The sequence below is a fragment of the Astatotilapia calliptera genome, chromosome 22 (genome assembly GCF_900246225.1).
Source record: "Astatotilapia calliptera chromosome 22, fAstCal1.2, whole genome shotgun sequence".
In the NCBI taxonomy this organism is placed as follows: Eukaryota; Metazoa; Chordata; class Actinopteri; order Cichliformes; family Cichlidae; genus Astatotilapia; species Astatotilapia calliptera.
Genome location: NC_039322.1, coordinates 27,318,861 through 27,345,283, shown reverse-complemented (window position 1 = coordinate 27,345,283; position 26,423 = coordinate 27,318,861). Strand labels below are relative to the sequence as shown.

General features: G+C 40.8%; 1 protein-coding gene across 2 annotated transcripts; it reads right to left on the bottom strand.

Moving 5' to 3' along the window:
* Positions 1–1,612: 1,612 nt before the first annotated feature.
* Positions 1,613–26,423, bottom strand: LOC113014573 (CMP-N-acetylneuraminate-beta-galactosamide-alpha-2,3-sialyltransferase 1-like). 2 transcript variants are annotated; one of them, XM_026156203.1, is made up of 7 exons: positions 26,269–26,423; positions 24,881–25,149; positions 24,197–24,393; positions 21,415–21,576; positions 21,150–21,195; positions 20,906–21,025; positions 1,613–1,874 (listed from the first exon to the last, which is right to left on the bottom strand). In XM_026156203.1, the coding sequence occupies exons 2-7, from the start codon at positions 25,130–25,132 to the stop codon at positions 1,617–1,619; spliced, it is 1,035 nt and encodes a 344-aa protein (XP_026011988.1). In that variant the 5' UTR covers positions 25,133–25,149; positions 26,269–26,423; the 3' UTR covers positions 1,613–1,616. The 2 variants fall into 2 exon arrangements, with proteins under 2 accessions (XP_026011988.1, XP_026011989.1); XM_026156204.1 differs by lacking the exon at positions 1,613–1,874 and adding an exon at positions 15,489–15,776 and having other exon boundaries at positions 26,269–26,391.

Below are 26,423 nucleotides of genomic sequence, written 5' to 3'. Positions count from 1 at the left end.
GTGGATGTGGGTCAGCATTCCTCCTGTAGTCCACGATGAGCTCCTTGGTCTTCTCGGTGTTAAGCAGCAGGTTGTTTGTGTTGCACCACTCAGCCAGACGATCCACCTCCTCCCTGTAGGCGGCCTCATCGTTGTCACTGATGAGGCCAATCACTGCGGTGTCGTCTGCAAACTTAATGATGGTGTTAGAACCATCGGCAGGTCTGCAGTCGTGGGTGAAGAGGGAGTAGAGGAAAGGGCTCATCACACAGCCTTGTTCATCGTGATGGTAGATGAGCAGTGGTTATCCAGCCTGACATGTTGGGGGCGGTTGGTCAGGAAGTCCAGTAACCATTTGCACATGAGGGAACTGATGCCCAGGTCTGTCAGTTTCCTGATGAGTTGTGAGGGGAGGATTGGATTGAATGCTGAACTGAAGTCTATAAACAGCATTCTGGCATAGGTGTTGTTGTTGTCCAGGTGTGAGAGGACAGAGTGCAGTGCGATGGAGTCTGCATCCTCTGTGCTCCTGTTCTGGCGGTATGCAAATTGGTGGGGGTCCAGGGTGGGGGGGGAGACAGGATTTGTGTGCTAGGACCAGCTGCTCTAAGCACTTAGTGATGATGGGGGTGAGTGCTACTGGGCGGTAGTCATTGAGGCTAGATGGGTTGGAGTTTTTGGGTATCGGGACAATTGGGCCGGAACCACAGCAGGCCGGTACCACAGCATGGGCCAAAGACAGATTGAATATGTCTGTGAGCACTCCTGCAAGCTCCCCAGACCACGCTCTGAGAACACGCCCAGGGATGCCATCAGGGCCTGCAGCCTTGTGGACATTGATCCTGCTCAGCACCGCTCCTACATCGGTGGGGGAGAGAGTCAGAGGTTGGTGGTCTGGCATCACGTCTGCTTTGGTTGTGGTTGTGGGGTTCCCTCGCTCAAAACAAGCATAAAAGTTGTTGAGCTCGTTGAGGAAGGAGACATCAGAGGATGCGGAGGAGGGTTTGGTGGTCCTGTAGTCTGTAATGGTCTGGAGTCCTTGCCACATGCGTCGGGGGTTGGAGTTGGAGAAGTGTTCTTCTACCTTCTTTTTGTAGTGGTGTTTGGCTTTTTTGATACCCTTCTTTAGATTAGCCCTGGCTGTACTGTAGGCGTGTGCATCTCCTGACCTAAAGGCGGTGTTGCGGGCCTTCAGGAGGAGACGAACATCCCGGTTCATCCAAGGCTTCTGGTTGGGGTACATAGTGATCCGTTTCTGGGTGGTGACACTGTCTGTGGTTTTGGAGATGTAAATGGCCTGCATTTGTATAGCGCTTTTCTAGTCCATAGGACCCCAAAGCGCTTTACACTACATTCAGTCATTCACCCATTCACACACACATTCACACACTGGCGATGGCAAGCTACATTGTAGCCACAGCTGCCCTGGGGCGCACTGACAGAGGCGAGGCTGCCGGACACAGGCGCCACCGGGCCCTCTGACCACCACCAGTAGGCAAACATGGGGTTAGTATCTTGCCCAAGGATATTTGGCATGCAGCCAGGATGCAGCCTGGGATCGAACCACCGACCTTCTGATTAGTGGCTGACCTGCTCTGCCACCTGAGCTACAGCCACCAGAGTGAATGTGTCAGGTTTCAGTTAACGGACTCAGGCGCAGACCGGGACTCCTTACAGGATTTACAGATTTTATTTACACAACGACACCAGGTGATGCTATTTACAAAGTGCTGGAGGGAGGGGAGGGGGGTCCAGGGTTCCGGGGTATGTGAGGGAAAAGACGGGAATCTGACGTCCTCCAAAGGCTCTCTCTCTTCACTCCCCACACTGGGGAAACACCATCCACTCACTCGTCCACGGGATGACAGGCAGGCAGGGAAAGGTCCGGGATAGATCTGTACACAGAGATTATAGTTAGAGGCGAACAGACGGAACGAACTCACAGATCCTTATTTACAATCTACTGAGCGACTGACGCTGATAACTCAACGATCCAGCGACGAGTGACACAGTGCTGCTGTCTTAAATCGGCCTTGTGATTATCCCGATCGGCAGCAGGTGCGTGGGCCAGGGGCGGGAGCCCATAATGAGCATCGCCCCGGCAGGAGAGAGAGAGAGAGAGAGAGAGAGAGAGAGAGAGAGAGAGAGAGAGAGAGAGAACATGTTGCCTAATACAGAATCAGCTGGTGAGGCACAGGGACCATGACAGAATGTAATCCAGTACAGATGAGGCGTACTGGTCCAGGTCTGTGTGGGTGAACATATTCCAGTCTGTGTTTTTAAATCTGTTCTGGAGAACTGCGTCTGTCCCCTCTGGCCACACTTTAATTGTCCTAAGTTTCACACGTTGTATGAGTGGTGAATACAGAGGTGTGAGGAACAGGGAGAGATGATTGTCCAATGTGGGGGAGGGGTGTTTCTTTGTAAGCTCCAGCCAAGTTGGAATAAACATGGTCTAAAGTAGTGATGTGCGATACCACTGATTTCCTTTCCGATCCAATACCAAGTAATATTCATGGTGGTATCGACGATACTGATCCGATACCGATACTTTATACAAAAATGTATTTTATTTATTGTATCTCAAATTATAGCGTCATAATGATTACAGGACATCAGATTACTTGTTCTTATCACTTAATAATGTTCATCAAACCCAGTTTGCAGCACAAACTGGGTTTGATTTGCAAAAAACAGTGCTGATGATTCAATGAGGTTACTAAAACCAGCGTAAGTTGTCTCCACAAAGCCACCAGATCCTGCCAAAAGAACTACAATAGCATATCCTCATTAATACTTCTCTGCCACTGATGTCACTGTGATCTTTTATTTTTTCAACTCACAGTGATTAGGCCTTCAGTGAAACTTGTGGTATTTATTCTAACCATGTGTGTCTTGTGTGTTTTTTTTATTGGGGCGACCGTGGCTCAGGGGGTTGGGAAGCGTATCTGTAACCGGAAGGTCGCCGGTTTGATCCCCGGGCTCTCTGTCCTGGTCGTTGTGTTCTTGGGCAAGACACTTTACACTACCGCCTACTGGTGATGGCCAGAGGGGCCGATGGCGCGATATGGCAGCCTCGCTTCTGTCAGTCTGCCCCAGGGCAGCTGTGGCTACATCTGTAGCTGCCTTCACCAGTGTATGAATGTGAGAGTGAATGAGTGTATGAATGTGAGAGTGAATGAATAGTGGAATTGTAAAGCGCTTTGGGTGCCTTGAAAAGCGCTATATAAATCCATTATTATTATTATTATTATTATTTTGTTCTCATCCAGCAGTCCTCATCCCTCATCACTTGTCTTTATGGATGTCTCTGTGCCTGGAGTCTGTGACATTGTGTTATTTTTTTCCCTTACATGCTTTATAAATGGAATGTATTATTTAAACATTTGGGCCACCTCCTCTAGCTTGAGGGTAGGGTAACTGGTAAATTCAAAGCTTTGCTTTTACACTCAGCTCTCTCTTTACCATGACGGACCAGTACAGCGTCTGCATCACTGCAGCCGCAGCACCAATTTGTCGGTCGATCTACCTTCACTTGTGAACAAGACCCAAAAATAAAATAGTATTATATTTTTTATATTTTTCTTATTTGTTTTTTGCAAGTGAAAGAACCATTGTTATAATTACTAAATAGAATGAAACAGTCTTGATAGCTGGGAATCGGTCCGCCAGGACCATTGCTCCTGGCCGCCGCCCGACTCACATTGCACCTGACCCCTTTGGTGCCTCCTGTGGGTGGTGGGCCTATGTCCCTTTTTCGGGCTGTGCCTGGCCGGGCCCCATGGACTAACGCCCGGCCACCAGACGCTTGCCCTCGGGCACCCTATCCCGGGCAGGCTGAACTGTTCCCTCGATGGTCTCTTCATAGGGGACTTCTCACCCTTAGAGATAGGGTGAGAAGTTTTTAAGTAAGATCATTGAAAAAGTAGTTTCTCAACAGCTCAGTTACTTCTTAAAACAGAATAATTGCTACGATGCCTTCCAGTCAGGTTTTAGACAGAACCACAGCACTGAAACCGCTCTGACCAAAGTGTTTAATGACATATGTCTGAATACAGACAGTGGAAAAATGTCAGTCCTAGTTTTACTGGATCTCAGTGCAGCATTTGATACAGTTGACCACAACATATTACTCAAACGACTGGAGAACTGGACAGGTCTTTCAGGAACTGTACTAAACTGGTTCAAAACATACGTAGAAAACAGGAAATACTTTGTATCAATAGGTAACTTCACATCTGAGCAGACAAGTATCACATGTGGAGTTCCCCAAGGTTCCATCTTGGGACCCCTTCTGTTTAACATCTACATGCTCCCACTGGCACAGATTATAAACAACAACAAAATAAACTATCACAGCTATGCAGATGACACACAAATATATATCACAATGTCACCAGGAGACCGAGGCCCTGTACAGGCTCTTGGTAAATGCATTGAGGAAATCAATGACTGGTTGTGCCACAATTTTCTCCAGCTAAACAAAAACAAAACTGAGGTAATAGTCTTTGGCGCCAAAGAAAAACGATTACAGGTCACCAGAGAACTTCAATCTATACATCTAAAAACCACAAACCAGGCGAGAAATTTGGGTGTAGTGATGGATGCAGACCTAAACTTAGAAAAACACATTAAGACAATAACAAAGTCAGCTTACTATCACCTCAAGAATATATCAAGGATAAAAGATCTGATGTCTCAACAGGACCTGGAAAAACTAGTCCATGCATTCATCTTTAGTAGGCTTGATTACTGTAACAGCATCTTTACAGGTCTACCTAAAAAATCAGTCAGACAACTACAGCTCATTCAGAACTCTGCTGCTCGAGTCCTCACTAAGACCAAAAAAGTGGACCACATCAGTCCAGCTCTCAGGTTCTTACACTGGCTGCCTGTCTGTCAGAGGATAGACTTTAAAGTTCTGATGCTGGCCTATAAAGCTCTGAATGGTTTAGGACCAAAATACATCAATGACCTCCTGACCCAGTATGAACCATCCAGATCCCTCAGGTCATCTGGATCCGGTCTTTTATCAGTTCTCAGAGTCAGAACCAGACACGGAGAAGCTGCATTCAGCTTTTATGCTCCTTATATCTGGAACAAACTCCCAGAAAGCCTCAGATCAGCTGAAACACTCAGTTTATTTAAATCCAGGTTGAAGACTCACCTGTTCTCAGCTGCATTTGAATAAAGCACCAAATCCACACTTTAAGCTTAAATTTCAAAACTTACATTTAACTACTGATTTTATCTACTGTTCTGATTTTATCTGTTTTGATTTTATATACTGTTGTTTGTTTGTTTGTTTGTTAATTAGTTAGTTAGTTTATTTGCTTGTTTTAATCAATTTTAAATCATGCTTTTTATTTGTTCTTGTTTCTAATGTCTCTGTAAAGCACTTTGAATCACCTTGTTGTTGAATTGTGCTATACAAATAAACTTGCCTTGCCTTGCCTTGCCTCTTTCCATGATGGCAATGAAAGTTGATTCTTGAATAGGCCTAATTGGCATGTTAGTTCTCTCTTGTAAAATTCATATTTTTACGTTTCAAGGAATTTTAGGGTATTATTTGTGCTATTTCCACTATGTTACTTGTTAAGCCATTAGATATAAATCGCTTAGATAAGTCAATGTTTTTCAAATCACCAGCTGTTGAGGCATCAGCTTAGTTGAAAGGAATATTGACAGAGAAGGTGTGGATGCATTTTAAAGTTGCCAACACATTAACTGTCCAAGCTACAGAGGAAAGGACTCGTAATAATGTGTTAAATTAGTTCTAGATTTGTACTTTATTTTGTGACCAGCAGAGATGGGCAGTAACGCGTTACTGTAATCTGATTACTTTTTCAAGTAACGAGTAAAGTAAGGGATTACTATTGCAAAAACGGTAATTAGATTACCGTTACTTTCCCGTAGGAACACTGCGTTACTGCGTTACTAAAACCGTGATTTTTTGCGAGAATGTCTCACGACAGTGACGTAAGCGAGTGCGCCGTTCGTGACAACAGCTGTGTGCAGATCAACAATGGATCACATATCGAGTGCGGGAGAGAGTATGAGCGTGCAGCGTGGAAGTACTGACCTTACTTTGAGTTTGATTCCATAAAAAGTGACAAAAACATTAGCGTCCATCGTGCGTGGGAAGAAAACTTCTTTTTACAGCGAAAAAAACCCCTAAACTTCCAAGCAAGCACCGAGTGCACAACGACGTAATGGGAAATTCACAGAGAAACCCGCGGATTCTTCAACTGACCGCGGCACACCTGCACCAGGGTAAACCTCCGCCTGCCCTAGTCCTGCTTTACAGGTGAAAATAGAGCAACAGGACCGCTGAGTCTTTGACTTTATTTATTTTCTGCTGTGTTTTACTTGCATCTATTTGAAAGAGTGAGTGTAAACACAATTTTTTTTTTTTTTATGTGCTGGAATGTGCAGAAAATAGGTTTAAATGTTAAACTAACTTATTCAAGTCAGAGAATGTTGCATATAATTAACTTTTTGCCGGATGCATAAAGTTAAAAGATTAAAACTGATAAAACAAGTTAGAAAAGAGACTTTTCCATTTGATTACATTTTGTATGATGGATTATGTAAAAAAAGTAGAATTGGGCTGAAAGATCTATCACTTTATCACCTCTTCAGGTTGTAAATCGTGTTTTTAAAAAGTAACTAAGTAACTAAGTAATTAATTACTTTTGAAAATAAGTAATCAGTAAAGTAACGGGATTACTGATTTTCAAGTAACTTGACCAACACTTGTGACCAGTATGACTCATGGCTAATGTTAGGTTGAAATTATTAAATGTTGCCATTATTGTACTTAAATTTGTAAGCCTTGCTTTAAACTGTATGCTCAGAGACATTCTTTTATTTCTATTGTCCTCCCTAGCTTGTTGAATGGTAAGGGGGGCTATAGTGTAACTGCAGGCACATTCTATGTAAGAAGTGTGACTTCCTGGCCTTTATGTGTATGGTGAGACGGTTAAAAAGGCAGGGGTGAGGGGAAATGACCCTTTGTGATCAGCAGGAAGTCACACAAATGCACCCCCATCCACACACACTCACTCACTCACATACACACACACACACACACATACATACACACACATATAAAGTGCCTGACACACCACAGGGGGTTTTACAATGGGTGTTTGTGTAAACTGTGTGTCACACAATAAAAGGCTGCAGGGGGTGCTGGTTCTTTGGACTTGTTTGGCATGGAGGGCAGAAATGCTGTCGAGCGGTCCATGCTAGCATGTGAAAACTGATCGCTGTTCTGTCTTGTGTGAGTACAAGAAAACAATTATTAGAATACAATGTGCTAAACTTGCTTAGATGAGAGGGTCCAGCAGTATATCAGAGGAATAGGGAAGGATTTCTGTGTGTTTTAGTTTGGCTTAGCTGTAGGCTTGAGAGTGTGTGGAATTGTGTAGAGAGAAAGAAATTTATTGACACTGGGGGTTTGCCTGTCATAAAAGGAGACAGGAAGCTACAGTGGGGGATGTGGATGCTGATGCTTTAACCTGAATCTAATAAACGGTCATAATTGTTATAAACTTAGAAGTAGGTTTGCAGGAGACTCTCCACCCTATCTGTAAATGTAAGACAACAAGAGGCCAGTGGCCCAGTGGATGCAGAGTGGGGGTCTCAGTGTCTGTAATATGTTAACTGTGTTTTGTATGTTGTCTAAAGGATTTGGTGTAGATTGAGTGAGGAGATTACTTTTATGACCGGCAGGAAGTCACATACACAGAGACACATACAGTGGGGCAAAAAAGTATTTAGTCAGCCACCAATTGTGCAACTTCCCTCACCTAAAATGATGACAGAGGTCAGTAATTTGCACCAGAGGTACACTTCAACTGTGAGAGACAGAATGTGAAAAAAAAAATCCATGAATCCACATGGTAGGATTTGTAAAGAATTTATTCGTAAATCAGGGTGGAAAATAAGTATTTGGTCAATAACAAAAATACAACTCAATACTTTGTAACATAACCTTTGTTGGCAATAACAGAGGTCAAACGTTTACTATAGGTCTTTACCAGGTTTGCACACACAGTAGCTGGTATTTTGGCCCATTCCTCCATGCAGATCTTCTCGAGAGCAGTGATGTTTTGGGGCTGTCGCCGAGCAACATGGACTTTCAACTCCCGCCACAGATTTTCTATGGGGTTGAGGTCTGGAGACTGGCTAGGCCACTCCAGGACTTCCAAATGCTTCTTACGGAGCCACTCCTTTGTTGCCCGGGCGGAAGACCCAGCCTCGTTTCATCTTCAAAGTTCTCACTGATGGAAGGAGGTTTTGGCTCAAAATCTCACGATACATGGCCCCATTCATTCTGTCCTTAACACGGATCAGTCGTCCTGTCCCCTTGGCAGAAAAACAGCCCCATAGCATGATGTTTCCACCCCCATGCTTCACAGTAGGTATGGTGTTCTTGGGATGCAACTCAGTATTCTTCTTCCTCCAAACACGACGAGTTGAGTTTATACCAAAAAGTTCTACTTTGGTTTCATCTGACCACATGACATTCTCCCAATCCTCTGCTGTATCATCCATGTGCTCTCTGGCAAACTTCAGACGGGCCTGGACATGCACTGGCTTCAGCAGCGGAACACGTCTGGCACTGCGGGATTTGATTCCCTGCCGTTGAAGTGTGTTACTGATGGTGACCTTTGTTACTTTGGTCCCAGCTCTCTGCAGGTCATTCACCAGGTCCCCCCGTGTGGTTCTGGGATCTTTGCTCACCGTTCTCATGATCATTTTGACCCCACGGGATGAGATCTTGCGTGGAGCCCCAGATCGAGGGAGATTATCAGTGGTCTTGTATGTCTTCCATTTTCTGATGATTGCTCCCACAGTTGATTTTTTCACACCAAGCTGCTTGCCTATTGTAGATTCACTCTTCCCAGTCTGGTGCAGGTCTACAATACTTTTCCTGGTGTCCTTCGAAAGCTCTTTGGTCTTGGCCATGGCGGAGTTTGGAGTCTGACTGTTTGAGGCTGTGGACAGGTGTCTTTTATACAGATGATGGGTTCAAACAGGTGCCATTCATACAGGTAACGGGTGGGGGACAGAAAAGCTTCTTACAGAAGACGTTACAGGTCTGTGAGAGCCAGAGATTTTCCTTGTTTGAGGTGACCAAATGCTTATTTTCCACCCTAATTTACGAATAAATTCTTTACAAATCCTACCATGTGAATTCATGGATTTTTTTTTCACATTCTGTCTCTCACAGTTGAAGTGTACCTCTGGTGCAAATTACTGACCTCTGTCATCATTTTAGGTGGGGGAACTTGCACAATCGGTGGCTGACTAAATACTTTTTTGCCCCACTGTACACCATGTTTTGACTGTTACGACACACCCACATGCACACTCACTCATGTGCACTCACACATACACACAGGTACGCGCATACAGTCACTCACGTTCTCGCGCATACACACACAGACACACAGAGTTTGCAGCACACCATGGGGGTTTTATGATGGGGTCGCTTCTATAAAGCTGACTATAACAAACAAAAGAGTGGAAGATTTGCAGAGGGACACCGGCCTTGCATGTCTCTACTTCTAGAAGATGCATGCTTAAATGAAGATGAATAAAGATGAATAAAGGTTTTGTTAAAATGACTACTGAGTTCTGGTGCCATCTCTGGATGCCCGAGGAATAAAAAGAACCGGGGTAAAACTGATTTCGTAACATTTGCTTTCTTCACAGGAATAACATCTGAACTAGAGGGCCTGCTGAGGTGCAGACCCAACAGCTAGTTACAAAGTTTTTCAGTTTAAGACTATTTTTCATGCATAATAATAGCTATTAACTACTGACTAAAGCGTACAATATGCATATTTCAGTGTGTGAGTGATTCAGCGGTTTAGTAGACAGTCAACAGTGACTCCAGAAACATAAGTCTCATAAATATAAAGAGGACTCTAAATAAGTGACCGTACCCTATTATTAAAATTAAAAGTTGTAATTATTTGTTTCGTGGGGTCCTCTCCTAAACTTCTCCTGAAAAAATGCAGGCATCGTCAGGAAACGTTCAGTGTGTGTACTTTATTTTGCTGGCCTCCCAGATGTATTATTTACAAAGAAAATAAACAACTAACTTATTCATCACTAAACAAAAATCTATGTACAGAACGCAAGAGGCTGAGCCAGCTTACATGTTAACCTCACTGTAACATCTCACGGACTGCCTTGGTAGGCCCTAGTGGCCTGCCTTTATATCCCATTGCCCCTCCCACTGGGCATAACAGTCATCCCTCCATCATTTCTTTCACAAAACAATCTTTTTTCCTCGGCTTATTTCCAGCTGTATTTCTACAATAATTCACAAATACATTTATAGCCACTTTCAGGCAGCCTACAGCATTTCATAATAAAAGAAAACCCAAACAAAAAATAATGCAGTTCATGTAACTCTACAAGTGTGCGCGAACCCACGATTTAAACCCCAGAACAGACCCCCAGACGTACCATCGTCTTGCCCAACTACTCGTGTAACTGACGATCACGGGGAGTCTACACAACCGGCTTTTTATTAAAGGTAAGTGGCAAAATATGTTGGCCGCAGCCACATTAACCCAGTGCGACGAGTGTAGAATCTAATGGTTGTTGTGTGTGTGTATGCACCCAGGTCAGCTGTCTGGGGCCCAGGGCGATGTAACTCCGTCACAATTTGTATGCAATTTATAACACGTAAATGTTCAAATCCATCAAAATATTGGGGAAAGAGAAAATGTATCCTGGCATATATCAGTACTTTAGGTACAGATATTTAATAGACACAGAGAAAGTTAAACTGTCCTCTGAAGACTTAAGGTTATTCACAATCTTATTTACATACAAATCCACCAGTGGATAGTGGAATTAAGATCTGGTGAATTTGGTAGTCAGCTTGGAAAACAGTCAGCCCATGTACAATGATGATGTGCAAACAAGATAAGATGACAGCATGACATTCCGTTCATTCCGAAACAGTCCTGCTAACCTATAAACATAAACATGTGCTTACAATACACCAAAACCAACAGTTTATGATTAGGCATGCTAAGGGGTGTTAACTCAATATTGGTCTCTGGTGACAGAAGATGGTATAGCATTGTGTGTAGAAAACACTCACTTGGCCACTCTAAGCATGTGCAAGTGTGACACCTACAAGTCTATGGTCACAGTTGTAATTGGTTTTAAATATTTAGTGATGTAAAAGGCGTTGTGGTATTGCACTTTTCAGTTAAAGTTATAAGGATGCAATTGGATGGCATCGCCACAAGGAGGAAGTAGCTCTGTACCTCAGATGAGGCAGAGCCTGCAGACCAAACACAACTCATGTTTCCTGTCTCTACTTTTATGTATAAGAACAGGTTAGTAGTTTGAGTTGGCTAACTGTGATGCACAAGGCAAGAAACTTTTTTCTGTCTTAGTTTAAAGGCCACAAATGTCATGAGAAAGTTTGTTTTCATTGAAAGAAACCGAACTCTCCTGCCATTCGCGATGGAAGCCGCAATTCCACTTGTAGTCTAAAGAGGTAGCCGGTCTTATTACACATTTTATTTTGTGGCAAATGTAGCTCCTAGATACACCTCTTCTATCCTGACATTACTGGTATGTTGACAGCTGATAAAGGTGGTTTCAACATAATCTAGTTTTTATTCTTTATGTTGTTATATGTATATAATCTGATGTAACTGTTTTTTGGGCAATTGTGGAATGTTTGTTTATTGTTTACAAATGTAATATATTGTTGAATCTGTTAAGATATAAAGAACTTACAACAGTAATAATGAGCAGGTTAATCGCAGTGTTGAGATTACTGCACAGAGATATTGTTGATGCTGGACAGCAGTAGAATTTAGTTACAGATTTTTTGTAAATAAGGACACTGATATACAACAATTATATTGTAGATTTATACTTGTGAGGAAAACAAGGTGATCAAATGGGTTTAACATGTAAACCAGATTCAAAGTTATGTTTTTTGCTAGAAGAGGAATGTTTATACGAACGGAGAAGAATGGTGTGAAATTCTGTTAATAAAAAGACGAAGAAGAGCCTGCAGACCAAACGCTACTCATGTCTCCTGCCTCTACTTTTCTGTATAAAAACAGACCCCATTGAAGGCCTGTAACACAAACACTAAGTTAAGGGTAACTTGATAACCTACAATACTTAGTCTTGAGTCCCCCCCGACTGCTTTAAATGTTGCGAAGAAACTGGGAAACGGGTGCATCGAATTATTGAAACATGTCCAAACTTAAATAGTGGTGAAGCAGTAACACAGTTGTTTATTGTTCCACTTTCACAAATAAAGAATCACTTTTTTGTGCAAAAATACTATATAATGTATCTCAAACAATATTTTTATGAAATATTCATTTTTGTGAAATAAAATTTAAGAAATTGGAACAAATGATACTGTTTCATGATTGGCTGCTAATAACAAACAGCATAAAATAAAAATTTAAAGGGCACATAAAATGCTACACATTTAGAGCCTAAATTACACCATTGAGCCCAGCTCTCAAAAACTGACATAGATTTAACACTGTCTGTGAAGCTGGATTTAAGAAATAAGTGCTTAAAGTCAAAGTTTTACAAACATATTTAGGTGACATTCTGTCAGCTCAGAAAGGCATCATCATGTGGTTGGAGGGGGGTAATAGTACATTAATTTATGCTAGTTAACTAAAGAAAACTAAAACTAAAGTCAATTTAAGGAGATAAAATTTGGGCTGTCCCTAGCTGCAACAATTAGTTTTATGTTAAGAAACAAAGGTTATACTGTTCACGTTCACTCCCGTTCACTCTGGTCTCGTAAGTTGCTATTCAATGGCTGCACTCAAACTGAAAAATCCAGCTGTTAGCTGTGATATACTAGCTTTTCTTCCAAACACAACTAAACAGTTTACAACATCACAAGTTATTAAATGCGTATCAGGTGCGGATCTAGAGAAATTTTGGCATGGAAATCAAAAGAGGTGGCAAAATCAAAGCCTTTTTTTTTTTTACATATAAGCAGGTGTTACATCCTGTAATGTGCATTACATATGGTTAAAATACATCAAATCCAGTAAGTATACAAGCTTCATATAAGTATAGTCTATAACTTTATTTTCTTTAGCCCAGATAATTAAACATTTCACTAACATAAAACGTGAATTTTTATGTACTATATAGCCTTATAATAATTATAATAAATAAGTATGTAGCCCAATATGTATAAAATCAAGAAATCTACACATCATGAGGTGGTTCATTTACAAATACAAGTCTAACTACAATTTCACACTCTTTTTTAATTTGAAATAAGGCTTCTTCTCAGGGTTAGGTTTCTTCTGCAGCTTTGTGGAAGTGATGTGCGATACCACTGATTTCCTTTCCGATTTACTGATCCAGTGCTGATACTTTGTACAAAATCTTAATGTGTTATTGTATTTCAAATTATATCTTCATAATGATTACAGGACATCAGACTACTTGAAATGTGCAATTCACTTGTATTTTTATTTTTTATTCCTATTTATTCTATTTATCCCCTTCGTATATTTTATTTATATTGTCTCTGTATTTATATATATGTGTGTGTAATATTCTGTAACTCTGTAACTTCTGTCGGTGCTGTGCTTTTTTGGAAATTGAATTTCCCAGAGGAACCCACCCGAGGGATTAATAAAGTTCTATCTATCTATCTATCTATCTATCTATCTATCTATCTATCTATCTATCTATCTATCTATCTATCTACTTGTTCTTATTGTTTAATTATGAAGAATTGTCATATAGAAATAAAAAACCTGAAGTTGTCAGTTAGCTATTAGAACACATATATCGTGTCATTTAATATGTATATGCTTGCCTGGACATTTCATCAAAAACATTCAACATTCACACTTTCCCTCATTCATAGTAGTGCTGTGCTACACTACAAATTTTGGTGTCGATCCAATACCAAGAAAATACAGGGCCAGTATTGCAGATGTCCATCTATCCATCTTTTTCTGCTTATCCGGGGTCTTGTCCGGGGGAACACCAAGGCATTCCCAGATTAATGCCCGAACCACCTCAACTGGCTCCTTACGATGTGGAGGAGCAGCAGCGCTTCTCTGAGCCCTTCCCAGATGGCTAAACTTCTCACCCCATCTCTTAGGGAGAGGCCAGCCACCCTTCGAAGGCAGCCCATTTCGCTTGTATGCGCAATCTTTTTCTTTTGATCACTACCCACAGCTCGTGACCGTAGGGGGTAGGGACGTAGATCAATTTTTAGAACATAACTCCCACGATGAATGAGGGAACACTGTATGTGATACTAATTATGAAATATCATTCTTGACTATTTTTGATTTTACCTTGATATTTCACGTTTAGAAATGTTTTTTGTCTTGTCTTGTTTGGTATTCTTATTTTCAGAATACAGTCTCACATATGTCGATTTACAGTTATTTTTTCACTGACTACTGTATTAATACAACTGATCTGAAATCACTCAAAAAACCTAAAAACCGAATAGGGAAAAAGTGATATATTTTTATGTAAAAACCATAGACATGGTTACTGAATTATTTTCACAACTTGAAATGCAAATATAAAGAAATAAAAACCTATGCACAAATTTTGTAAACAATAAAGTTATACACAACAATTTCCCTAAAAATGCAGCCACTGCATCTGGCAATCACAAACAAAGGCAGCCAGTATATCACAGATGCAGAACGAAAACAGCAGAGCAGTGGGTGCCAACGACCAACTCCCAGACAACAGCCGGTGTCAGCATAGCCCCTCCCAAGAACCCTCAATGTCTATATGTATTTAAAATTTAAAGGTGGGCACAGACAAACAGCCACAGCTCCTATACCCTATACAAAATGTATTTCCGGGAAGAGTTAGTGAAACAAAATAATCAGCTGTCTTATTGTGTCTTGTGATACAACTTACATACTCTTTATTGCACAAGGTAGTAACAATCGATATTGTTGCATCTGTCCATCATCAGCTGTTTATTTTTGTTTTTTTCTTCTGACCAGCTTTCTGCACCACCTTTTCAACATCCTAATAATGATTACCACACAGCTTGTATGTGCAAAAATGAAATACATTCTTTGTAATTAAAAGCGGATTAAGTCTGATTTAAAGAATAATTAGTGGATCAACACTAGGCTGCTTAAAAAGTGTGGAAGGGCAATAGAGAATTTAAGAATATTTTCTTATTACAACTAGTAGTTTTCAGTTTACTTTTAGCTAACTATCATAATCTTGATGCCTACTCAAAAGAAACACTTATCCATCTATCCATCGTCTTCAGCTCTTATGTAGTTGGGTGTAGAGGAGAGGAAGCTCAATGCTATTTCCACTGTCACTGGAAGAAGGTACACCCTAGTCTTAGGACAGACAACTTTTCACACTCACATTAACATCTATGATTTAGAAGCACTAGTAAACCTGAAGACCTTGTCTTTGAATATATAAAAACACACCATGAGAATCAATTTTATAAAAAGAAATCTGATGACTCCTCTAAAGATAAAAACACTGAAGCACAAAATAAATTATGTTAACAATGAATTAAGCTGTACTGTAAACATTGGATTTAAAAAAGAGGAAGGGGAAACAAAGGAAAAAAATTAATGTCCTTTATACAATGTGATTTTCTGTATTTTGTGTAGCTGCTGAATAAGATTATATTCATATGTTCCTGGATGATATCCAGTTCCAAAATTTTGCTCTTTGATTTTTTCAAAGTAATGGCCCCAGTTTCCATTGCTGTCTGCTCCAAACCCAAAGACGCTGACCTGGACAAAAAAAAAAAGTAAATACATAAGAAATAAATAATGAAAGTTAAATTTCAATATGTCATATAATTTCAGCTTTGTCACAAGAGCTAACTGAACTAACTACAAAGAACAGAGGCCCCCAACCCCCGACGGCAGCCTCAGACTCGCAGAGCTCAATACCTTTTTGCTCAGTTGGAATCTCACCAACAAACTGGATCACCTGCAGTTTGGTGGTGAGAATGTCTGACATCCTCACAAACCAGCCTCAGTCAGTCCGACTTGACCATTCCCCCCAGGGCTGCATTTTCAGCCCCTGCTGTACAGTTATGATTGTACACCAACCCATCCAAACAACGTCATCATCAAGCATGCCAATGACACCACTTTGGTTGGGCTCATGTGTGTTGGAGATGAGACCGCATACAGGGAGGAGATAGAGAACTTGTCCCACTGGTGTTCAGCAAATCATCTGAAGATGAACGTCCTTAATCCTTTAAGACCTACCATAGAACCAAGTCCACCAGAGCTTATCTTTATAGTTTTACATTCTGTAGTGCCATTTCAAGTTCCTATACATCAGTACAACCGTTATAGCCCAAATATTAATAATATGTATGCATTAAGTCCATAGTAACTACATAAATTGCCAAAAAATGAAATAAACTACAAAAAAATTGAAAATCTTTTTCCTGCGATAGTTCGCGCTGAGGTCTATTCCAACGTAGGAAGTGTTTTGAACAGCTAATCGGATCGGCAAAGTGTGTTTCTGGAATATTACGTTTTTGTTGCTGCAAATGCTTTTTATGCAATTTTTGCAAAGCTATATGTGGAAGGAAACCGTGACCTAGGGCAAGCTGATGGCATAAGATGTAAGTACAACTCCTCCGGTTTCATATGCAAAAAAAGTTATTGCGCTAGCTTACGTGGTTCCAGTTCTACAGCGATTTAGAAATAGTTATGCAAAATGGAGCGCGCCCACTCCAACGGGTTTTAAAGGGTTAAAGGAAAAGAACTCACAAGGCACAGAGAGGTCCTCACCCCTCTGATTAAAAACACAGAACGGCTGGAATCTGTCCCCAACCTCAGGTTTCTGGGCACCCACATCTCTGCTGATCTCACCTGGACCCAATACACCAATACCCTGGTAAAGAAGGCCTAACAGTAGGAGAGCATGCTCTCCATTGAGGGCTACAATTGAGAACAGGAAGGTTGCACAGAGTGATTAACACTGTCAAAAAAGAATCATTGGCTGTCTTCTGGCACACCAGGATGCCAATAACAACAACCTTTATTTGTCACATACAGAGTACAGAGTACAACATGTAGTGAAATGTTTGTGTCCGAGGTGCGGACAAGCTGCATACGTAGCTGCGCCATTTTACAGCTTGGTTTTTGTTTTGTTTTTTTAGCATGTGGGGTCTAGCCAGGACCATTACTGGGAATAAAACTAGCGACTCCCGTTCCAAAGGCAATAACCCCCTACCCACACCTCACCAATCTGAGCCACATTCTTGATTTTTAGTTCACAAAGACTTCTCATAACCACTCCTGAAACTTTGAAGGTTTTAGCTTTTTATACAGTGAAGTTACAGGAGGATAAAAAAAAAAAATCAGGTAAAATGTCCTTCGCTTGTTAAAATAATCCCGTCCGATACCACGTGAGAATAATAAATATAACATTTTCTGTTGTAACCCTCAAACTGAATGGTAATGCTGTGGAGGTATGTAATAACAACAGGGGAGGTCTCAGTGTCTCACTCCAACTTTATTAACTGACTCTCAGAACTTCACATATAGTAAGCGCCAAAATCTCCACCTCAGCACTTCCCTTCAACTTGGGTGTGAGTGGAGCCACCTGGTGGTCCGCTACACATACCCCGCCCTGAACACACAGTCAGGTCTCTATTCAGTCCAGGACCCTGGGCCTAAGCAAACCCGAACGACTGAATCTGGGAGGGAGAGAACAGGTAGAGGAAGGTCCATCCCATGAACGAGGCTGGTGAAGGCGAGCAGGAAAGGCAGGAGGAGGCTCAAACGCCGGTGGTCCGGGGTAGTTCTGGGGGGAAAATCAGAGTCTGTCAACCCCATCGAAGGAGGGCAGCCACGGCGAGGGGCCATGGCTGGCACTACATTACTGTCCGGAAGAACATGTGCAGGTTTAAGTCTGTCAACACACACAGTCTCCCTTCGACCCCCAAAATCCAAAACAAAATGTTTCTGGCCCGGTTCGATAACCCTGAATGGGCCGTCATACAGCGGCCGCAGCAGTGTCCTGTGGGCATCGTGCCTGACAAAAACAAACTTAGCAGTCTCTAAAGTCTTTGGAACAAAAGTGTCAGGCACGCAATGGTGCACCGGACCAGGAACCCGAAGCGAGTACAAAAGCGGGTTGAGAGATAGCACTGATGGATCGAAGCAGGGAGGAGGATTTTCAGGCAAGAATTCTCCAGGCACGCGGAGGGGCTGACCAAACACTAGCTCAGCTGGGGAAGCACCGAGATCCTCCTTAACCGCATTTTGCACAGAGAGACAAGGTACTTCCTATTGGAATGTGTGGTGTAGAATAAACCGCAGTGGGCGTGTGTGTGGTTGGAGGGTGTATTTGCAGTGTTGCCAACAAGTAAGGAAAATCGCTTTTGGCTGTCCTAAAAGTCGCTAGAAGTTGCTAAATGACATCGTCACAAGACTCCAGTGACACCAGAAAAAGTTGCCAGATTTGTCGCTAGTCGCTTTTTTAGGGGGAAAAAGTCACTAAGGGGATTTGAAAAGTAGCTAAATTTAGCGACCAAGTCACTAAGTTGTAGTGATGGGATTTCCGTCTCTTTTTAGAGAACCGGCTCTTTCGGCTTGACTCACTAAAAAGAGCTGGCTCTTTCGGCTCGCAACCGGATCTTCAGGTTGTTTTGTTGCTTTAATTAATTATTAACAGCAATATAAAATTATGCACAAAAGGAATTACTAATGTAAAAACAAAACTGTGGTTTTATTTATATATGCTTGTATATAAATTTATATGGTGGCTCCTAGAGACAAATCACATACAAACTCCAAAAAGCACGTACAAACTCCAAAACACGTACAAACTCCAAAAAGCACGTACAAACTCCAAGACACGTACAAACTCCAAAACACATTTCTAGCGTTAACTGAACTTCCAAAACAGAGCTACCTAGATCACTTAAATTACCCACTTGAAAGCATATGTGTATTGTTTGTGTATTTATACACAAGCACTCATATATATTCAAATAATTTTAATAATACCACACACCAAATCCAGTCATTGGTACTTCCTGACTTGCCACTAGATAACAAAAGCTCAACACTGCCCCTAGCATCCTGGAGCACTTCTATTGTGCTTTGTACGTGTTTTGGAGTTTGTACGTGTTTTGGAGTTTGTACGTATTTTGGAGTTTGTATGTGCTTTGTCTCTACGAGCCACCGTAAATATACTTTTATTTATTAAATCCACATGAAATGTAATAAATAAATCATATAATACAAAAAAAACTACATTTCAACTTTTAACCATTTAAATTTTCAGCTTTTCCTTTTAAACAAATTTAAAGTGGAACAAGACAAAACACTGAAAAAAACCACAACACAATTAAATATAAATATGAAAAAATATGAAAACAAAAAGAAAATGCACATTCTCCGTCATATGGACCTACATGAATAAACTTTCTGAATCCTTTATCGTCCACAACTGAAAATAGTTGTGGATAATCACTATACCTTTCTAATGTGACGTTGTTGTCCCTGGCTCTCTTTCTCTCTCTCCCCCTCCCGCTCTGTTCCTGTGCTACTGCGAGTGTAACTACCGCCCCCCTCTTCCCAGCGCAAAGCACAAGGCTTGCGTGTGGAGTGAAGCGGAAAAAAAGTGCGAGAGAGAGGGTGAGAGAAAGAAAAGAAAAAACCACGGCTCCCAATGAGGAGCCAGCTTGCGTCGTTCACTTCAAATATTCTCTAAGAGCCGTTTCGTTCGCCACCGACACATCACTACTAAGTTGGCAACACTGTGATGATCTTCTAAAACAAAGGGGGGCCTAGCAAAAAATTTCGGGAACCACTGCTATAAGGATTTACTATACATGTGTTGGGAAAGTCAGCATCACAGTATACTTTGTTTAATTTCAAACAGGAGAAAGAGGTAAACAGCACATTATCATTCTTACTCTTTGGTCTTTGTAAATTTTGATTAAACAACAATAGCACACATCCCGTACATGCTATTGCTATTTATAGTGGTTTAACCTGTCAAGGACAAAAACAAAAGAATTCTGCATCAAAGCTTGAAATCATAGCTTTCCTGGATTTCCTGGATTGGTGGCATGATAGTTAGTGCTGTTGCTTCACAGTAAGAAGGTCCTGGGTTCAAATCCACAATCTGGCTAGTTTGCAGTTGTTTCTCTTTGGGTATTCTGGTTTCCTCCCACAGTTAGAAGTCATGCAGTTATTAGAGTTAGGTTAATTGGTGATTCTAAATTACCCGTGAATGTAAATGCAAATGGTTGTTTGTCTCTATGTGATAGATAGATGAGCAGTCCAGGGTGTACCCTGTCTTGTAACCTATCACTTCAGGGTTATTTCCCAGCCCCCCTGCAACCAGGATAAAGATAGGAGGATCGTAGTTGTTGTAGAGCCATTCACTTTTTATGGTAACCAGACTCTAGACATTATGTAATATGAAGACAACATGTAGTATTTAAGTGACCAAGTTGTATTGGGGTAAAAGGTTTTGAATAGTGTTGAAATAAAATGACAAAATTGTGAAGGATTCAAATATTCTAAGAACTCAACTTACTTCATCTAAACATGTTTCAATCGCATTTTATGAACACAAAATGCACAGGTTTATTGAATATGAAAAAGTTGTGTTGATTTAACTCAGTTGTTTAAGTTTCTGCGAAAGCAAAACAATTGTGTGCAACCAATGTCCACTATTGAATTAAGTAAATCCAACATGGCCTTTTTTGTTAGTGTAGATCCAAAATAATGCAATCAAAGATGTAATGGACAAAAATAAAATTACAATTCTCTGGGGGTTTTTTTAGCATAGTTGGCAGTTATGGCATATGTACTTATTGCACAGCAGTCCTTATTGCTTCACTGGTATTTCTTTGACTTTTGGAATGTTATCCTACCTCATCACAAATCATCAAGCTCAAAGCCAAAGCCATGAAGCCAGTAGATGGATAAGCACCCTTCTTTAGTAACCAAACTTGATGAACGTGTTTCATGAAAGCCGGATTGAGGATCATCACCTGGTAATTAAACATGGTCATTTATTCTGCGAATAATGCACAATATAATCTTTTAACTAAATTATATTTGATATATGAATATACAGTTTGTCATTTTTGTTAAAATATAGAATAATGTACTCACCAAATTCTTGTTGGCTAGGCTCTGTTTGTTTAAATCACCATTTTCTCTGTTGGAAATATGCTTTTACGTTAATGGCATATATGCTAGAAAAGGAATTAATTAGCAATTATGTGATTAGAATCATTTAACGCTAGATTCCGATTGAAATGATAAATGCACACAATAATGAATTTGTTAAGCTTTTCACAACCCTAAATATTCAAGTGTACTAAATATATATTCTAAATACAAAAACATAAAAAGGTAACAGCAATGTTTGAACTACCCAACGTTCTCAAGGAGCCACAAAAAATCCTCCATCTTGAATGGAAAAAACACAAGGTGAGTGGTGTGGTCCAATAAGCTAGCAGTCTCTGGATACATGACACGATGAGTTGTTTTGGTACCAACATCCACTTCAAAGCCTCTGGTCGGCCCATAGTTCATTCTAAATTATACATATTTAACATCATGCAGTTAAATCATATTTTGTGAATAGAGTCAATACAACAACATTAGGGGTGCAACGATACTCGTATCGATATTGAACCGTTCGATACAGTTCTTTCGGTTTGGTACGCATATGTATCGAACAATACAAAATTTTTAATTTATTTTATCAACTTTTATTCTGACGATGCAGTCTGTGTTGAGAGCTCAGGGGATGAGATGAAATGAGATAGCCTTTATTTGTCAGTTGCAGGCCTTTTGCCTACAACCAAGATGACAGACCTTGCCGACCGTACATACAATACAAACATCACATTGGGGAGACAGGTCAGGCCAGGTAGCGAGGAAAAAAACATCGAAATGTGTAACACAAAAGGATAATACAGGAATGCACAGGTATCAACACACCATAACACAATAAACACAGACAAGCAACATGGTAAAGTGTTCCAGTGTGTACATCTGATCTGGGACCGCTGCAATCTTCGACTGCGCCTCCAGCTGACCCGATGTCCACATCATGGGGGAGGTAAGGGTTGGAGGTGGCGTTGGATAGGGAGAGTAATGCGTCAGTGAGTGCTTACCAGTATCAGTATATGTATGTGTGTGTGTGTCCATAGTTCAGCTGAGACAGTGTCCTTCGCCCCGCCAGGCTAAGTAAACAGTCTTCCAGCCAACCCAGGTGGCCTTGTAGGGAATGGGAAGAAAAAGACTCAACGCAGTCGTTATCAGGGAGTTTTTGTTCAGCTCCAGCCTTGAGCCCACAGCTGGCGCCGAAGGGGTAGCCGCATTATGATGGTGATTTTTCTTTTGCAAACAACTCATGAGAATTTCAAGCTGTTTTTAACACTCCGACACTGGTCTCTCAATCTCCCGTTAACTCATTCACTGCCAGCCATTGGCAGTGAATGAGTTAAACCCATTGACTCATTCACTGCAATTGACGGCTATAGACGTCAATGGCAGTGAATGAGTTAATAGCTGCGAGTTTCTCCATGATGTTATTAGCCATCGATTCTGTTCGCTCTTTTGCTCACATAGCAGATTCTGAGACCTCACGACCGCAGCCAACTGATCCGAGATGTAATCCAGCTTCCGCCCAGAGATGTTGTTCTGAGTTGATTCTTTCCTGATGTAATCCAACATACATACGCTCAGAGGTGTTATTCTGAGCATTCACTGCAGTCGTAAGCGCCTCCAAGCTCTTAACCATGCTGCCTTCAGTGAGTCCTTTCTGAGAAGTTGCACCTGTCGTTCCAATCCCAGCGGGCAGCCTTGTGGGGGTTTGAACAGCCGGTTCCGCTCTCTTAATTCTCCGATAAGCCAGGGCCAAGCCAGCTCCGATCAGCAAGAACCCTGTTATCATGGTTCCGAACAGGTAGATATCTTCAGCGTCCTCGATCGACAGTCCCGCCAGGCACACAATCCTCTGCCACCCGTCCATCGTGTATCCGGCAGGGAAAGTCCCTCCCGGGAACTCAGGTTCTCCCGAGCCCAGACTTCTCGTTAAAGGGTGTCAATAGCATTCAGACACCAGTTGATCAAATCCATAATTATCTTTTAGGTTTTAGACACAGACTGTGAGAGAGTGTTCCAGGGAAAGTAATGCAAAAAAGACACGAGACTAGACAAGGACATAAGAACTAGCAGGGAAGATAGGGGAGAGGAGAAAAAGTGCGTCCGCCTCCTCCGAGAGCCAAAGAAGTGGATCTGCGTTTGACTACTCCGCCTAGGCTGCACTGTCGAGCGCAGATCCACTTAGCGCAGCGCAAGCTAGCAAGACAGAAGCTAAGCTCATTGCAACATGGCAAATTAAACCTCCCCCACCCTCATTCAGATCTGGCCTTTGGAACTATTTTGGTCTTCATGTGAAGTATGACCCTGAAGGTAAGCGCGTCATGGACAAAAGTAAAACGGTATGTCGGATGTGCCACGCAATGCTCAATTACATGGGTGGGAACCATGCTCGTTAACGTGTTGACGCCGCCCAGCCCCACGCACGGGGCGATCCGCGGTAGCTCGTTAACGGAGATTTGCCTTGTTGTGGCGTTAACGTGATTTCAGATTAACGCTGACAGCACTAGTGGGAACACAATGAATATGACTGCACATTTACGCCAACATCATCCTAGTGCAAAGACAAGTGGAATCAGACAAAAACAACAAGCACGCATGCTACAAACTTTACCCGAGTCATTTAGACAGCCGTTAGCACATGATTCTCCTTATGAGCACCTGATATGTTTAATATGCTGCTGAGAGTATACCCCAGAAGAAGCGTATAGTATAGCTTTTATTTTGGAAAGAGCCATTTCTCTGTAATAAACTCTCTTTTCCAAAGATGAGTGATTTCTCGATCAGATAGATTTATTTTTTTATTACTTTGTTGTTTCAGCAACATTAAATTTAAAAACTGTACTTTTGAGTTAAAATACATATTTATAATTTTAATAAATGACAAATTAAAAAAGCATGAACATTTTTTTGTATCGAAAAAATATCGAACCGTGTCACCAAAGTATCGAACCGAACCGTGAATTTTGTGTATCGTTGCACCCCTAAACAACATAATAGTCAACTCTAAGTAAAAGTGAATGTTTGATTGTATTCTATTTTACCTTATTACGAAATCATGCAAATCAATCAGAGGTCCATAACGTGATCCATTCAAATTACCAGAATTCCCCACTACAGCACAAATCCTGCAGCGATCAGGCCTGGGTTCTACATCTTCTGAAATGATCGGTAGCATCTCAAACACCTTGTCTACTGTTGCATTGAAGAAAGCGAAGTCGTATTTTTCCTGCTTTATTTTCTGACAGACATAAGAGAGGAAAGTTAATAAAGTTAATGGAACTGGTAACCAGCAAGTTTTACACTTTTTTTGTCAACATTGAATATATATATATATATATATATATATATATATATATATATATATATATATATATATATATATATATACATATATATATATATATATATATATATATATACACATATATATATATATACACATATATATATACACATATATATATATATATATATATATATATATATATATATATATATATATACATATATATATATACACACATATATATATATATATATATATATATATACATACACATATATATATATATATATATATATATATATATATATATATATATATATATATAGATGGATATCTCACACGTTCCAAGTATATGTTTCAGTGGCTCCAACAGTTGGAAAAATATAATGAAATGCAAAGTTAATCAACATTTGTTTTGTTTAGTGATCATTTAATTTACCTTCCACCAGAGGAAATCATTCTCTGAGATGCTGTGTTTTCTTGGCAAAAAGGGTTCAGGAGATGCATCAATCTGTTCCCTAAACCAAGGATCACCATCTCTTATACATTTGAGACAGGAACAAAAGCTTGACTTCCAGGGCCCAAAGGAGTAAACAGATAAATTCCATGAAGGACTGAAAAACATAGGCATCACTGCGATGCACAGGAGTAGGGAAATAAGAACCCCGGATTTCTTCTGTCTGTAATTCATCTTTAATGAAGAACAATCTGTGGATTTAGTGAGTGGAGAAACATTCAGGTGAGTAAATCTAAGAATGTAGACAATGTTACAAAGAAGCCTACAACAAAACACTATCCACCGTTTCAAAAGCAACCTTGGTGACATAATCTGGGGACGGCATTGCATAATCAGTGCTATATGTGAGGGGTTTATATGTGTTAACTCATTTAAAAGACATTGCCTTTCTACTTAAATAGCATAACATGACACCCAGTAGAAAGGAAAACATCTTGGACAATGTTTATTTAATATAACATAGAAAGACGCTTTTGTCACGGCTGGGGCGGCAGTCGTGTGGAGGGTGAGAAAGGAGGATCCAATAGCAGACAATGGCGGAGGTGCAAGTGGGTTTTATTTACAGTGCACAAAACCAAGGTGTGGGCAGAACCGAACATAAACCTAAACTGGGAAAACTAATACAAAATGGAGGACATGAAGCGAGGAGCAGAGAGACACGAAGAAACATGGAATAATGCAGACTACGCGGGAAGTTCACAGAGAAACACAGATGACGCGACGAGAAGCACAGTCAGACACCAACTATAAATACACACACCAGGTAATCGGGAAATGGTACACAGGAGGGGACACAGCTGGAACTAATGGGCATAACGAGACAGACCTATAAAGTAAAACAGGAAACACCCAGACTGTTTTACAACACAAAACTCGGGGACCCGTACAGAGCACAGAGGGAGACACAGGTAGGGAAAATAAACACGACAACCAAACCCCAACAACCAATACAAATCAGAATAACTAGAAAATAATAATCACAAACTCAAGGCGCTGGGTCACCGACCCAGGACCATGACAGCTTTGAAAATATTTGATAATTAGATTGGTTCTTATAGTGTTCTCTTCTGATCTATCAAACCACCAACATTCCACTTAGCAGATGACCTGCTCTACCTCCTAAAAACTAAATGATCCTATTAACCTGCTAAACAATCAATCAGAAAGACACAATTCAGCCACACTATAATGCTAACATGTTTTTTAAATGTATATATTTAACAACATCTGAATAAGGTTTTTTTTAAGAGGTTTTATAAAGCTTGTCATGAGTAATTAATAGTGTTAAATGTAATTATATTTTCTCTTACCTTCAAAAGTAAAGGAAGTAGCAAGTAGGCAGAGAGTCTGTGAACGATAGAGCAAGTTGAATTGGTGAGCTACTATTCAAATGCCCTGATGGTGTTAGTGAGGTTTATTTTTGGTTCTAGGAAAGCTGAATTGTTTGGCTTGTTGTCAGAATTGA